We start from the raw sequence: 17,612 nt of genomic DNA on the forward strand, positions 1-17,612 counted from the left end.
GTCCCTTGGAAAGAACTGGAAGTAATTTTCCATAATGTTGAACATACCTTAAGCATCTCCATTTCTAAATCTTCATCACTCTCAATTACATAAGATATATCCTCTTCGTTATCCTTGGAAGACAAAAAAAAAAAATTTCAAACATTAATTTCCAGCATAATTGACTCCATACCCTCTTTTCCACAAAATAAAGTTCCTATATGCTAAATAACTTTAGACTACTTCCTATTCTTCTCTAATAAATAAATTTATAATATATATTTATATGTTTATATGACAGGTAGACAGAAAGATAAAAACACAGAAGTGTTTTTATTTTTTAAATCATTATTTATTTGCTGTGTGGGTCTTTAATGAATTTTTTAAATGCTAATAATTATTGCAGAATAAAAAATGGCAATAATTGGAGTAAAAGATGTGAGTCAGATCATGAAATCCTGATCACAATTCTATGTCACTGTATGAAACATATCACTTTAAAGTGAATAACTAATACAAAATTTCTAGAAAATCAAAAGGTAATGCAGATGTTAGCAAAAGATATTCCCCAAAATAAGAATCTGCTTTACAAATGGTTGGTATGAAAACAATGTTAAAATAAAGTGCATTCATATACTGACAGAAGTGATTACTAATATAGTTACCAAACACAGAGAAGTACTGAGACTCTGTCATTAGAAAACTGAGGAAATAATCCTATTAAATGACTTTCAAATCTAATTTTTAAAACTTAGTTATTATAAAAGAAAATGTATAAAATTCTACCAAACATAAGCAACAAAGGTAATTTTTTTAATTAATGAAAAACAAATGAGGTAAAAATTATACAGCTACATGTCTCTTTTGTCTTTACAATAAAAGAAACACAATGATTCCTCCAATACAACTTCACTATTTCAAAAAATATGCTTGTTAGCCAACAGAAAAACATAATCTCACAAATTAAACTAATCAAATCAGAACATAATAATTAGAAACCTAAACATGAAGTTGAGAGAAAATATAGAATGTTTAACAATAATCTATCAAGAAAAAAATGTAGGTTTCTGACTCTAGATGACAGTAAAGGTTAGTGTCAAGCAAAAACATCAGTTTATTAGAAACCCTCTCAGACTATCAAGTGAAGAAAACCCATATGAAGAAATAAAACTACTCTCAAAAATCAAGTTTGGAAGAGAATCCCTAGTAGATATGTAGGGAATCCACAAAAAGAAGAGGTATATATTAGGTAGGAGAAATGCTTAGCAAATTATAACAAATGTGTATTGACACTAAAAATCTTTCCACTATAAAATGCTGCTTATTATAGTAAGTCAGGAGTAGCAAACCCAGTCCACTTTTTGCTTTTGTAAATAAAGTTTTACTGAAATGCAGACAGGCTATTTGTCTATAGCTGCTTTCACACTGAATTGGCAGAACTGGGCAGTTAACAACAGAAACTGTGTGGTCTGCAAAGCCTAAAATATTTACTATCTGCCCCTCTACAGAAAAAATCAGCCAACCACTACCATGAATGAAAATTGTCTTCTCTTTACTGTATTTAGTACCTCAGGAGATTTGCAAGTAACATCACCAAGATGTTTTTCCTGAGCCTGTTGTTCCAAACGTTGGAGTTCATCTTCTGTAATATCTAATGACATGAAACAAACTCTTTCTGGAGTCTCTTCCAACTTATTATCTTCTAGTTCATCTTCAAATCCATCTTCTTCTTGTTTTACTTCGTTTGCAAGTACATTTTCTCCATCATGTTTAATTAAATTATCAGGTGTTGTGTCCCATGCTTCATCTGTAACTTTAGTAAAAATTTTATGTTCTCTAATTTGTTTCTGTTGTACTTCACCAGCAGTGGGCTCTTCCAACGGTAATAAGTGAAAATTACTGCTGGGCCTCAGTTCATTCTCAGTAGAACCAAGTATCATCTTCCTCAATGAATACAGATTTTCTGAAATATCCTTCAATAGTACAGAAACCCTAAAAAAAAATTTAAGAAAGGTGAGTTCAACTTTAATTGTGTTAACTCTAAGGACAAGTTTTAATGCTTTTTAAAAGAAGAAGATCTTCACTTAAAGGACACACTGGATTAAAGATGCTCTTAATACCCTAATACCCACTATATGCTTATAGCTTCTGGGCTACTCTCTAGTACAGCAAGGTACTTCTACATTCAACAGCTGACTTGCGTGCTTACTAAAGTGTCAGTAGTGTTTTGTCCCAAACTAATTGTTCATGGTGTCATTCCTTATCCATACCTGATTTTCATGTTAAGCAGATATCCAAGCCTGTCAAACTGTATTTATAAATGAAAAGCAAATATGCTGTGAATGTGGCCTCACGCAGTCCACTGGAAGTGCAGTTAAGTGAACTTGAATTCATGTTTATGGCATATATTTTGGCTGTTCAGAGGCCTTTTTTGTTCTCCCCTGGTTTAGAAGTGTAATCTACATAAGTGAAGTAATACCGGAGACTTTTACAAAGAACCTGAAATAAGAGATTTAACTAGTTTTTGTTTTGACACTAAAACTTTACAAGATATACCTTTATTAAAAATGAATCCAAGGACTTCCCTGGTGGTCCAGCGGTAAGGAATCCACCTTCCAAAAGTGGGGGATGCAGGTTTGATCCCTGGTCAGGGAACTAAGAACTCACATGCCGTGGGGCAGCTGGGCCCGTGCATCACCACTACTGAGCTCCTGCGCCTCAACTAGAGAGAAGCTCGTGCACCACAGCAAAGAGCCCGCAGGCCGCAACTAAGACCCGACACAGCCAAATATAAATAAATAGATAATAAATCTTTTTTTAAAAAAATGAATCCAGTATTCCCCATTCTCAAATTTTAAGAAAACTACTTAGCGTTGATATTACAAAGCAAAGCATTAAGCACATGTAATTTACATTCAATAGATATTCTAATTCCTAGAAAAAATCTGAAATGCATGTGAACAGTAATTTTTCATGTAAATGGTGATTTTTCTTCTTCCATGGAGGGAAAAATGTAAAAATGAATATGAAATAGTGTTATTAGTACCTTTCCCCAGTTGACAGTTATTTCTTTCAGAAATTCTCAAAGTTACATAAAAACTACTGAAACAAATTGCTAGGGGGAAAATCACTTTGAAAAAGAGCTGAATTTCTACCTCATACTTTGAAATCCATCAAAATCTACCACAAATCTCATCCAAAAAAGAATACATTAACATTGCATTTTGTCAGAGTCAGAATTCTATTTCAACTAACTGCTTCACATTCATACAAAGGATTTTGGCCTCAAAATTTTATTACCACATTATAATCAATCACTGTTCAAGAGCACTCCTGCTTTTAGAGGTTTAACAATTAAGTCATTCAGCAATTAAGGACAGAGCCAGGCCTGATTCCAAGAAGAATCAGCTGCTGGGCACCAGTAGTCCAATGTCTGTTAATCCAAATATCTCAAGTTATCTAATGCTTCGGCTATAAAATAGTCTTTAAAATCTAAATGCCTCTTGTTTTAACTGTCTGCTGATTAGGTAGACCTCTTTATATAATAATCACTTAACAGCCAGAAAAATGAAGCTACTAAAAGTTGCTTTTATTTATAGATTTCAAGTAACCAAACTATAAATATAATTAAATGAAAAATGAGCATAAACAGAAAGAAAGAGACAACTTTGAATCTTCAATATTTTCTTTCATGTGAACTTAGGAGTTTTATTTTGCTTTGCTTCATAAAACATCCTACAAAGCAGACAGAAAAGCCTCAAACTTTTTGTGCACAATTTAACAATCGGAAAGATATTTCTCAGATTTATACATCAGTCTGCGTGCATGTATGCAAGCATGAGTCTACCCTAATGAACAGTAATTCTTCACTATATATAGGAAAATGCAATAAGAACAAACAGAATTGATAAAAACAGAAATATTTAACCTCTGTGGATTTTCCAGTTTTTCGAAAGTATCAGGAAGATGCTTAGCCAGATCTATCATCTCCTCGGAGACTGAAGTCAATTGTTTCTTCACGTCACTAGGTAGTACTTCTTCCTCTGGAAAAAAAGAATCAGTACTAATTTTCAAACTACAAAGCAGAGATATTTATTTAAACAGCATTATGGCTTAAATTTTCATTTTGTTTCTTTAAATGAATTCCAACAAAAAGACTTCCTTAACCTATCTCCAAATCACATCAGTCACTTTATTTCCCTTCCAAATTTTTGCTCTTTAAAATTTTAGACTAAATTCTAAGTGATCTTCATTCATACATATTACAACCCAGTGGTTATCAACCTAGGCAGAAGGTGAAGGCAGAAATGAGAATCGGAACCCATCTTCACTATTTCAAAATCAGAAATCAATAAAACACCACATGGGAGGCTACGTACTAAATACAGTTTGGTAAACATAACCTTACCCGGCAGCCATTCCTCACTGCCCTCATTACCAGTCATCACAAAATAAAATGCAAGCCTTTCTAATCAGTGGTCATCTTCCAAACTCGCAGCTTCATTCTGTCTGATGGGTCTCCATCAACACCACAAAACCTGCCCACCTTTCCCAAACCCTTCCCCTGCTCAGAATTTCTTACTCTTCATCACCACTTCTTGTGTCCTTTACAAGTCCACCCGGCTCCTCTGAAGCACTGGACATAGGATACACCATTAGCTATTCCTGCTTGCTGCAGTTATCCTGTGATCTCAAAATTACATAATTCATTGAAGATTTCGGCACCTGGTTCACTGTCTCTTCCTTCCCTACTACTCCTGTGATAATTCCTGGTAACTTCAACATTCACAGGTAACTTGATAATTCCTGGCCACCTAAGAGTATGGTGTTTTCAGTTCCTCATTCCCTCCATTTCCAACCATCTTTTCCTCAACTGACCTCAGCCACTCCTTCCCATAACCATACCCTTGATGTTACAATTGCCAGTAAAGTCACCATTTCCAAACTTCAATTACAAGCATTCCATCCTCTGAACACCTGCATGCTATCTTTCTTTCCAACACGCCTTCCCCAATACAGCAATTCTTTCACACTTTCAGAACCAAGTCCATTGACCTACCGCCTTTTCCTTACCCATTACCCTTGTCACTCCCCCCATCACCCATGTCTTACGGTCCTTCCTTACCCATATTAATCATTCCTTTCTGTGGACTGAACTCTTTTGCTCCTTCCTTCTTCTATGGCAAAACACTACTCTAATTAAACCCACTTTTTTTACCTAGTTGATGTCTATACCGAAACAGTTGAATATAGTTGAAAATAAAACACAGTTATGATTATGATACTTTGCTTTAAATTCATGCACAGATCTCGACGAACCCTCAGTAATGACTGTTAATTATTCTACATTTCCCACTCTCCCACTCTCAAGATGACTATTTCATACCTCATTCTCTCTCTTCAAGCCCCCAACACCTGCCTGTCCCTCCTTTTACTCAGAGAACAACTTCACTTCTTACTTCATTAAGAAAACAGAAACAATAATGAGAATTATCTCGTCTCCCCACCAATCTGATTAGTCTGTATTCACATCACTACTCCCATTTACAGCAAAATTCCTTGAAAGAAAGAATTGTCCATACTCACTGTCTTCAAATTTTCTAATTCAATTTTCTCCTAAACTGACTCCCACTAAGCTTCTTCCAAAAGCTGCTTTTAGGAAGGTTACTGACGGCCTCCACACAGTCAAATATAACGGTTAATCCTAGCTGCTCATCTCACTCAAATTCTCAGAGGCACTGAAAACAGATGACTTACTCGGACTCACAAGATTTTCTTCACTGGCTTCTGGACACCACCCTCCTGTGCTTCCTCCTCCATCACTGCCCCTTCACAGGCCTCTTTGCTGCATGCGCCTCATCTTCCTGAGCGCTAGAGGTTGGTGTGCCCTTGACGTCAATACTTGGGGGCCTCTTCTGTTCTTTATTCCACTTGCTCCCTATTTTATCTTCTCTGGTTTAACTACCATCTGTATGCTGACGACCGCCAAGTTATATCTCCAACCACCTGAACGCACTCCAGAATCATATTTCCAACTAAGATATCTCTTTGGATATGAATAAGCCTCTAAAACTTAGCATGGCCAAAACTGAAATCTAGATTTTTCTCACTCAAATCTGCTCTCCTCATAATCTTTCCACTGTGACTGACCCTCGCATTCACTCAGTGGATCCAACCAAAATACCCAGATTGTTCTCTCACTCTCTACATCTCACCGCCCACAGAGAATTCATCAGCAAATACATACACCCTCTACGGCTTCTCACCCCTCTGCTGCTACCAGCCTAATTCACACAATCATCATCTCCTGTCTGGACTATTACAAGAGCCTCCAAACCGACTTCCCTGCCTAAACACTTGCCCTCCTACAGCATCCAGAAAAATACTTTCAAGGTAAAAATTTAATCGTATCATTCTGCTGCTCCAAACCCTATAAGGATTTCGCATCACTCATCATGGTATTTATTTTAATTAATAAAATATGAAGTCAGATTCACAGCCTGTAAGGCCCTAAATGCTCTGGCCCAAGCTACTTTTCTGGCATCATTTCCTATTCCTCTCACTCTTACTCATTTCGCCTCAGTCACACTCACTGTCCCTCAGACACTCTGCTCTCTCTTCCCCTCACGCCTTCCATGTTCTCCCCTTGGGCATCATTCCCTCACTCAGACAAATGAAGTAAAGAGGTTTGGTCTGCTTTGGTTCAGTGCAATTTCGTCAGCAAGTGGTACACTGCCTGACCCACAATAAACACCCAACAAATATGGTATATGAATAAATGAATAAATATTCTCTTTCCAAACCAGGCTTCTTAAAAAAAAAAAAAAGTTACTTACACAAGCCTTCTCACTTTCCTTACATCTTAGTCCTCTATTCACGCAAACGTGATTTCTCCCACATCATTCCACTCTTGCTTCGGTTACAGGACCTTCATGGTACCCAAGACTGTGACCCTTTCTTGTGCCCCCATGACCACTCTCTCCTCGATATACCCTTTTGTCACCCAGTACACCAAAGCTGCTGCAGTAAAAGATTACAAATGATTGCCACATTGCCAAATCAAGGACTAATTCTGAGTCCTCAGCTTCTCAGACTCTCAGGAAAATTTAAAACAGTTGATAACACCCTCCTACAAAAAACATGCTCTTTACTTGGCCTGCTGCACACCCCGCCTCCTCATTTCCTTCTATGCCCATGGCAGCTCCTCTGGTGTCCCCCTCCTCCACGCAAACATTAAATACTAAGAGTTCCTCACAACTCTCAGCCCCACTTCTTTATCTCAAACTCCTCATTCTTTACCTTGAATTCAAACTGTCCCCTGAGTTTCAGGCTGGGTATCTAAGTGCCTGCAGGCCACCACCTCCATTTCGCTAGCTCGCAGGCTTCCTTCCTTTAACATGCCTAAAATCAACTGTATGACTCCTCGACCCCAAACCCTGCTGCTCCTCTTCAACGTTTCTCACCACTGTTGCTCATGCCAGCAGCACAGGACTGATCCTTGGCACGTGGCTCACACCATCACATTAAATTCTTTTCATTCTACTGCCCTATTAAGTGTCTTTTGCATCTATCCACTTCTCTCCATCCTCAATACAACCAACCAAGCCAGGTCACCATCACCTCTCACTTGGATTATGGGCACAGCCTCCTAACAGGTCTTTCCACTGTGACCCTTGCCCTCCAGAACCCATTTTCTGGTCTACAGTCCAAGTTTGTATTTTTTAATGTAATTCACGTCACTCCTGTGCTTAAAACCCTCAATAGCTCTTAGGAGGAAATGTAAACCCCTAACATGGCCTATCTGCTTTCCTTTTTCTGCTTCTCCTACACCCCCCACCCTGTCATATTCAATAGCTCACCGTGCTTTACTGCTTTCAGTTGCCTATAGATACCTCTTACCTCTGAAACTTGGCCCCTGCTATTTCCTGTGCCTTTGACACTTCTCCTCTGCTCTTCAGCTAGCTGACTCCTGCTCATATTTCAGGTCTTGCCGTAAACATCACTTTCTCCATAAAATATTCTCTAATACCTCCAAATATGCATGGATGCCTCTCCTATATGCTAACCGTAACACCTTTTTTTCCCACATCATAAGGCTCATCTTCCTACACTGCCTTTTTTTTGGTTCATCTATATCCCCCTTAAAGTTGTAGGTTTCCCTCTCAGGAAACAGATTGTGCCTGTCTTGTTCACTGCTGGATCTCCATTCATAAAGGGCTGAATAATATTTAATAAATGAATAAAAATATATTTAACTACTGTATCATTTAGTGTTTATTAGCTACCATCTTGGGAATAAGCTAGTATTTTAAGTGAGAAACAATGTGCAAATATCTTTATATTTTCTGATGTTCTAATCTTCCTGTATCCTTTAATAAAAGAAAAAACACAAACTTATAATACAAACCAAAAGTGGTCATTTGAAAATATCGTCTGTATATACACGGGGAAAATTTGAGAAAGGTGAGGTTGACACTGCTGGAAGGAAAGGAGGGAGGGAGGGAGGGAGGGAGGGAGGGAGGAAGTGGCCATTCTGTTTGGAGAAAAACAGCAGAGTTATCGTATCCTGGAGAAAATTTAGAAATTTAAACCAGGGCACTATAAAGCATCTTATATACTTTAAATATTTATAGCAAAGATGTATAATCTCCAGACTGAGAGGTGGGTGGTTGTATCAGTGATGTTATTAAGACCCAACTCTAGAAGCCTAGTGAACAGCAATGCTACAAAGGAAAACTAGTTAAGTCCTGCTTTGCTACAACCAACATGCCTGAAGCCCTAAGCTTTGGCCAAATAGACCTCATCCTAATGTCAACACTGCTCAGACAATCAAGGAGTTGTAATAATACTAAATATTTTGCACATGTGTGAATACTTTTTGGAGATAAACCTCACAAATGAGCAAATTCAAATCTTACCTTTTATTTTCAGACCATAACATACCTTCATGTATAGCAAATATCTGTACAGAGTCTCCCGAATTTTCTAATTTTTGATAAATGATGAAACCAGCCTACAGGAAAACCAAAAAATGAAAACGGTATAATAAAGATCACCAAATAAAATTTCATGTCCCATCTTTACAAAAATCTAAAACAATGATTTCCAAGGCACCCAAAAAGCTGAATTCAACCTATTAAGTTATGCAAAGGTCTAAATGTCTTTATTTATTCACCACAGCAATTGTGAGAATGCAGAAAGTAGCTGTCTACACCTTAAAATAAAAATTTTAACATTTTAACGTCCAATATTATGAGCAGGTTAACGAAATCAAATAACTTATAAATGGAATCTAACAAAATACAATCAAGTAAGAGAAAACTGTTTGACTACAGATATCCATTCCCCATTATCTCATTATTAGCTGTTAGTCAGTGTATATACAGTCCTCCTTCTAGCTACTGTTAATAGGAACAATCAAGTCACACGAATTTCTCATGAATAAAAATGCTACAGAACTTGTACTAGTTCTCAACAAGCTTTCTGATTTTTTTAAACAGAACATAAAGGAAAATTATCTTTCTATTTCCCCACAAAATTGAATTTCTTCTGTTTATAAATAAAAGGAGCTTCCATTCATAAAAACAGATGCAAAAAAGTAAACAATAAGATATTCATCTACAAATAAAAGTATAAGGGGAAAAAAAGTCCATTGAGACATAAAATGCATTTCTTGGAAACAAACAAACAATAGTGCTATATATATAGATAAGGCCAGATTTCATTATGTACGAATATGTAAATATGAAAATACATCTGACTAACAGCAGTAGAAAGCTAATTGTGGAGGCAATTTTTCTAAATTTTTACCACATTTTAAATATAAATGTAAGAAATAAGGCCAGTTTCAATATAGAAACTGTATTGTAGTTCTTTTTATTCTGTAGTGGCCGATAATAAAATACATCATCAATACCATTTGTTCTTGCTCAGTCTAAGCTTATTCGCCTTGCATGTTTTCAGAGAACTCACATTTTTTACATATAAATTGGACATTATTTTGGCTTCATGACAATAAAAATAACTAGTATTAAACAATCTATTGATTGGTACTTGCTAATTAATACTCAGAATTACAAGTTTCACTAAATTTCTTCCTAAGCATTTTTAATGCCAAACTGATTTAAAAGATTTTAGTTAAGTTTGTGCCACTACCACAATAAAACTTTTATAAAGTAATTTATTATAAAGTTTAACAAACAGATCATAGTCTAAAGATGTCTGGTACATACATAAGCATCAGTGGCTGCATATAGTTTCTGGTCCTCAGTGAGGGGAAACTTACTCCAGTTGCTGCAGCGGATAGACTTGTCTTTCAGAAGCTGTTTACCAAAGAGGTGTTTAACCAAACCACTGAGGCTCCAGGTCTCTGTACATTTCAACTAAAAGCAATGAAAAATCAACTCAGCAAAAATTATTTCCTTCTATTTTCAGATATCCTAATTATCTGATACCAAATGAACATGTCACACATAAAGCTGGAAATGTTACACCAAAATATAAGGCAGAGATAGTCCTTAATAGATTTCCTGTCACTCAAAACCTCATTTGCAGTTTACATTATAAGAATTTAATTCTGGAATTTCCCCAATGTAGGTATTAAAATTCTTGGACTGTCGAAGCATCATTCATAGACAAAAGTTGAATAGGTTGGTAGGCTTTCTACTTCTCAGCCAAATGAATAGTTGGCTAATATGAGAATTTAACTTAATGACTACATGAATAAAATAGGGGAAATATGGGTAATGGAAGGGATGGTCAAACTTCCACTAAGAGCATCATACCACAAGAGCTGCATTATGCTCTTTAAAAAAAAAAAGATATTCAAGAGGGAAGAGATATGGGAACATATGTATATGTATAACTGATTCACTTTGTTATAAAGCAGAAACTAACACACCATTGTAAAGCAATTATACCCCAATAAAGATGTTAAAAAAAAGATATTGATATAGATGGATTAAAGAGATAAACTTAAAATACAATATTTAAATTTACATATATATGAAACAAAGTGAAATAATACTAAATATGGGAGAGGGTGCTTGCTTAAAGAAACTGTTTGCTAAGGCAATGGATTAGAACTGAAGGTTTTCATTATGGAACACTCACTGGGGACTTCTTTTTTACAAAAACATTATATAGCCTACATTATTTCTTCAAAAAAATCTAAAACAGATAGAAGGGACATTCTGTGAAACACAAATTTCTTGTTTGTGACAATAATATACATATTATATCTACCTTTTCATTGGCAACATCTGTCAGCTCCACAAAACTCTTCAATTTGATGTCAAAATCACGTAGAAGTTTCCACTGATCTCCTTCAATTCCTACACCTGCCTTTTTAATTGCTTCATTTTCAAGCAACATTTTTAATCCCTGAGGGAAAACTGTAACATTTTTTTATTATTTCCATAGGTTCTATCAAATTTGATAGATTTATTTTCTACTTCTTACATTCTATGTTTATACTTAAACTTCTGTTTAAGTTTAAATTCAGAAACACACTTAACTTGAGTGTTGCTTTTCTTGCCTAAAGCAAAAAGTCCTGATTGATAAATGACAGAAAAACAACTAACATAAACGCTACCTCTGTTATCACTAAAATTTAGCCCCTCTATACTTCAGTTCTCTACTCTCTAAAACAGGAATAATATCAACGTTTGACAGAGACGATGTAAAAATTAAATAAAACAGGGATATGAGTGATTCAGGTAGAACATAAATACTTAAATAAACATAAGGTGATGAGAGAAGCACCAGTTAATTCAAGAGTTTAATTTTATATGGATAAAGTTGACATAATACAATTATCAACCATATAAAAATGAAACAAATAAAAGAGATACCAACCTGACATAGAAGAAATATGAAACAAGTAACATTTGCTCTCTGACACACACAGCTGAATTAGTGCAACTCTGCTCAGTTTCCCTTTACTGTATATTGGTGGCCATTCCATGTCAAATCCTACCACATCTCCATCAGACACACTCATGCTAAATGGGGAAAAACAGTGTAAATTAATTACATTAAAATTTTAATTTCTACATAACTAAAGACATCATTCAAAATGTTAAAAGACAAGCCACAGACAGTAGACGATATCTGTAATACATATAACTGATAATGAATAGTCAGAAAATATTAAAAATTCCTTGAAAAGTCAGTATGAAAAAGAGAAATAATCCAGTGGGGGCAAAAAAAAAAAAGGGAGGGAAATAGGAACAGGCAATTCCCCAAAGGATACCCAAATGGCCAATAAATTCAAATTCATATATGAAGATACAAAATCTCAATAGAACTCAGAGGAATGTAAATTGAACCTATACAATTTCACATCTACCTGACTGACAAAGCTTCACAATATTAAATGCTGAGAAGGGTATCTACCAGTGGGACCACTCACATACTGGTGAATGCTTAAACTGATAAAATCCTCTTGGAAAAAACTTACAACATCTAGCTAAAGATGTGTAAACAGCATGAATTGACAAATCTTTCTCATAAATATATGAAACTCTCATATGTGCACAGATAGAAATGTTTAAGAATGTTCATTGCAATACTGTTCCATCTGGCAAAAACGGACACACTACATTTCCATCAACAAGAGAATGAACAAATTGTAACATACTGAAACAATGTAACATTATATAAAAGTTTAAATAGAACTTCATATACCAAACCAAAAAGAAAAATTCTCAAGAATATAAAATGTTGGGGCTTCCCTGGTGGCACAGTGGTTGAGAGTCCGCCTGCCGATGCAGGGGACACGGGTTCGTGCCCCGGTCTGGGAGGATCCCACATGCCGCAGAGCGGCTGGGCCCGTGAGCCATGGCCGCTGAGCCTGCGCGTCCGGAGCCTGTGCTCCACAATGGGAGAGGCCACAACAGTGAGAGGCCCGCGTACCGCAAAAAAAAAAAAAAAAAAAGAATATAAAATGTTGAGTGAAAAAGACAAGTGGCAGAATATAAACAGAGTTTGATAGCATTATTTTTAAAGATTCTAAATGGGCAAAGTAATAGTATATGATATTTGGGGATATAAAATTATGAAAATTATAGAAAATATGAGGGAATGCTAAACACTGAACTCGTGACAGAGTTCTCTCAGAGGACTGCAGAGGAGAGAATCAGAAAGGGCATACACGGGCTTCAGTTGTATTTTATTGTTTCATGTCTTAATAAAGATTTGAAGAAAATTAAGGTTTGATAAAGCTAGTGGAAGGAATATGGGTGCTTGTTATATTATTGTTTATATATGCCTATTTCACAATTTTTAAAAGTGAAAAATGTACTTTAAAAATTTTTTTAAACTCAACCTCTGCTTTGGGCTAAGATGAAATAACACTGATCAGTCATAACTTTCCTTCATGAACAAATAGAAAACTGGACAAAATATATAAACAACAGTTTTCAGACACTAGACAATGGGCAGTACAGGACTATGCTCTCTGAGGGAAGGAAATAAATGGTAAGGCCTACTGCTGCCCCAGCTTTCTGCCTGGAACATTCCAGATAACAGAACAGGGAGGAGAGTCCAAAGCAGAGCACTGAATTGGGAGACAGAGCTCAGAGCCAGAGAAGAGGAGGCAGCTAGAAGTTGTGGGTAGAGTCCTGGGGAGGAGGGAGCTAGGCAGGAAAAGACATGCAAGCATGCAGTGACTCTATGAGGCTAGACAAAGAAAAACCAGGGAACTGTAAGCTGGACAGCTCCTAGGGCTTACATAGAGGTAAGAGGCATTAAAGTTCTGAAAAGGTGGAGTAGATTCTTTTTGATCACCTGGGGCAGTCAACTAAGACTCCAGCCAGAAAGGTCACACCCATTACAGGGCTAAATCATGTCCAGAATAAAGGCTACCGTAGATATGCCCTAAAAAAGCTTAAAAATAAGCCTCAAAATGTTAAGTCTGATCTTCAGGTAACTTAACTGCCTGACAGAGCAAAGCTCCTTTCCTTCAAGGAAGACAATAAAATCTAACATTCAACAAGGTAAAATCACAGCATCCAATCAAAAACTGTCAGCTATGAAAAAAAAACTGGAAAACATGACTCATAAGCAGGAAAAAAATCATTTAACAGAAAAAATAACTAGTATAGTGGAATTAACAGAAGAGGATATTAAAACAGCTATTATAAACATGCTGAACATGTTCAAAGATTTAAAAGAAAACATGAATATGATAAGAGCGAAAATAGAGGATATTTTTTAAAAGAAACAAATGGAACTTCTAGAGATGAAAAATACAACAAAATTTAAAATTCACAGGATGGGATAACAGCCGAACAGACACTACAGAATAAAAAAATAAATAAGTGAACTCGCATACAGAGCCAAAGAAACTATTCAAACTGAAGCACAGAGAGAAAAAAGAATGAAAGAAAAAAGTTTAAACACTGAAAGAGCCTCGTGACCAACAACACAGTATCAAGCAATCTAACCTATCTGCATTGAGAGTGGCAAAAGAGGAGAATAACAGGATGTGAGAAAAAACACATTTGAAGAAATTATTCAAATATGATGAAACTATAAACCCACAGATCCAAAAACTCACTGAACCCCCAAGCAAGATAAACACAAACCACACTACACAAAGGCACATCATAATCTAATTGCTGAAAACCTGGAATAGCAAAAATCTTTAAAGTAACCAAAGGAGGTGAAAATAAAAAAACTTGCCTGCCTTCCATAAAACATACAATTCATCAGAACTACACTCTTCAAAACACGCTTATTGCCTTCAGACAGGACATACTATAGCATTGTCAAAGGTAAGATGGTAGAGTTAATACATAATCATAAATAACAGATTTTACCTTCTCTGTGAGACAATTTAGTTCTATTTAATGAGTCCCAAATGTAGCCAGATAACTATAGTAGGAGTGAGGACACCTGAATGCTATTTCTAGAATACATCTACCAGGAGACCATTAATAAATAGCTTAATTTACCTCTGCTTCTTCTATGCCAATGTATAACAGTTTAAAAAAAAAAAAAAAAGGACAGGTATAATAACTTCAAAGATCTGAATGAATTCCCTATTTCTCCTTGTAAAATGCTTCAAGAGCCTTAGAGTGCATTATTGCAGAGTACTAATTTAATTAGACAATTTAAAAAATACTAAGTCATTTTTAATGTTCTTTTTAAGGATCATTTGCTATAATTGTTGCTAACTAAATGCAACAGAGACAATCACAATCACTATTCAGTATTACTATGTTGGTATTTTCAATGAAATAGAAAGGGCCGTTTTAGAGGTTGAATAATTTTTGCATGTTTTTCCTAAACTGGTGTGTTCTATATATAACATCTTAAGTACTGACAAGTCAAAAAATTAGCTAGACTAATAGAAAGGCTTATGAATGAACAAACAGGTACATTACAAATTTAATTCAGTGATTTTAAGTTTTTATTTAAAAAGCAGAATTAGAACTTATCAGTGATATTTTACATGTATAAGTAATTATGTACTGAACACACCTCAACTATAAAACTCAATACACATACAAATATTACCATAATAGTTATATTCTAAGGGTCCAAATTAAACTGAAAGTAGGAAATTTAAATCTTTACCTAATATCTTCTGATAGGAAAGAACAATCATTAGCTTCATAACTGTACACAATGGATCCACTGAATTCTAAGAAGGGGAGATCATCTTCCAAAACGCTCTTCTGAATAGATGCCTTGAGTTAAACAAAATTCCGAAAAGGCACAAATAAAATTCACATTAAATAATAAATGTTCACTGAAATAATAAAGTTCACTGAAGCATTCAAATTATAGTTCTAAGTTTTATCAACTAATGCTTTATAGATTAATGAAGTCATACGGACAATTTAACAAAGATAAAGCTACCCACTGTAAAATTATTTTTCTAACAAATTTATTTGCAAACTTCTAATCCTATTTTCATAAAAGCATTTATTTTATTACATTTTTTCTTCAATTATATTAGTATTCTACATGCAATAATGTTGCCATAAAATGCTGAAGACTGGTTGATGGAGCTTAAATCTATGAAGACTTAAAACTCACTTAACCATAAAAATTCACCAAAATAAATACTGTCTAAATTATTATATGAATTGGAACAAACTGGCAAGGTCAACAACGTAAACTAGATAAAAAGGGAAAGTACAGAGTAAGAATTCTCATTTTTGTAAACCCAGTTAAAATTTAATCCCATTCATCCATTCAATGACTAGATTCTGGTTCATTCACACAACAGCAACTCTAAATGTAAACAATGGCTTGAAGTTTACAAGTTAGGATTGACTCATTTTACAGTCAAATGCACATTAAATTTTCCATCTGAAAGAATAATCAATGAACGGCATACCTTTCTTTCTTCTACAGAATATGTCTTCTGCGTAGACATCCATTCAGGAAGTTTCCGCTGCTGTGTTGTTTCCAATGTTTGTTCATTCATCTTCAAAAGGTTCTAGTTGCAAAATCCAAAAAACAAGTACTTTGTGAATAAATACAGTCTTTGTAAGAAAACTCAGAGACAGACCTATCAATATGATTGAAGATCCAAATATACATGTTTAAATTAAGTTACGGCATCTAGGCCCAAATATAGGTTATAAGAGCTGGAATCGCAAAAGAAAAAGAAACATACAACATGCTAGCTCTAATGGCCATACATTTAGTATTTCCTCTTTCCAAAATAAGTGAGCCAGTTTAATTGAGTTCTAAGGTTCTAGCAGTTTCAAAATTTTATTATTCTCTGACTTTGATCCTTTTAAAAAATAATTTTTATCTTATTTACAATGAGAATATCTGGGTGTATAAACTGCTATAAATTTTTGACAACTTTAATTTTCTTATCATCTTTCCTAAGATCTAAGGAAACTCATCAAACTGTTAAACTGTTTGCAAGTCTACCTGAAGAGAATTTTGAGACAGATAAGCTTTTCTATATTAAGGGTTTTTAATTATACTCTTGGCCTAACAAGTGAACCAGTCTCCCTAAGAATAAGAGTTTCGTTGAGAATATTTTTTAAAAATCTGTTACGAGCTTTGAGGGCTCTACTCAATATAAACCACACTTCAAGAATTGTTGTAGAAAATACAATTAATAGGAAAACCATGACATACTCTTTCTTTTAAAGATAAAACAGATCCATATCCTCATGTGGCTTAATACACTAAACTGAAGTGGCCTTAAATTCTTAATAAAATTCTTCAAACCCCAACCTTAGTTCCTGTTATCTCAAATTTCTAGTAAAGGCACAGCAGTTTTTAGTATACACCTGAAGATTCTTATGATGAAACAATGTCAATATGAAATAATCAAAGCAACTATTTATGATTGTGGGATAGCCCGTTATCCCTACTGTTATTTAGCAATACAAATTCTGAAAAAATTAAACAATATCCAGCAAGTATCCATTTAAGTGCTCATTTTCCCAAGCATAAACCCCAAAACTGAGAACACTAATAATGTATGAAAGAAAATTTTTAAAGATTACTTTGGCAAACAAATTTTCCATACAGAACAAACTCCATCATTCTTATGCACTGGGAAGGAAAGGATTAACAGCAGGAAAGGGGAACTCACTGGCCCTACTGGGGAAGAAGGAATGAAAGACCTCAACCACCAAATGTGCTAATGACCT

General features: G+C 35.1%; 1 protein-coding gene across 6 annotated transcripts in view; it reads right to left on the minus strand.

Moving 5' to 3' along the window:
* WRN (WRN RecQ like helicase) overlaps nucleotides 1–17,612 on the minus strand; it is a 129,220-nt gene that overhangs the window by 80,953 nt on the left and 30,655 nt on the right. For 5 of the 6 annotated variants that reach the window (XM_029226463.1, XM_029226466.1, XM_029226464.1 and 2 more), the window contains exons 2-10: nucleotides 16,331–16,432; nucleotides 15,562–15,674; nucleotides 11,836–11,981; nucleotides 11,224–11,372; nucleotides 10,212–10,361; nucleotides 8,923–8,992; nucleotides 3,908–4,022; nucleotides 1,548–1,971; nucleotides 48–113 (exon numbers count right to left, since the gene is read on the minus strand). In XM_029226463.1, the coding sequence (XP_029082296.1) occupies nucleotides 48–113; nucleotides 1,548–1,971; nucleotides 3,908–4,022; nucleotides 8,923–8,992; nucleotides 10,212–10,361; nucleotides 11,224–11,372; nucleotides 11,836–11,981; nucleotides 15,562–15,674; nucleotides 16,331–16,420 (1,323 nt within the window). In that variant the 5' untranslated portion in view covers nucleotides 16,421–16,432. Of the gene's footprint in view, nucleotides 1–47; nucleotides 114–1,547; nucleotides 1,972–3,907; nucleotides 4,023–8,922; nucleotides 8,993–10,211; nucleotides 10,362–11,223; nucleotides 11,413–11,835; nucleotides 11,982–15,561; nucleotides 15,675–16,330; nucleotides 16,433–17,612 lie in introns of those variants that run through there. The other variant, XM_029226467.1, reaches the window with a different exon arrangement.

Source organism: Monodon monoceros, unplaced genomic scaffold (assembly GCF_005190385.1).
Source record: "Monodon monoceros isolate NGI ecotype Baffin Bay Population unplaced genomic scaffold, NGI_Narwhal_1 Super_Scaffold_17, whole genome shotgun sequence".
Lineage (NCBI taxonomy): Eukaryota > Metazoa > Chordata > Mammalia > Artiodactyla > Monodontidae > Monodon > Monodon monoceros.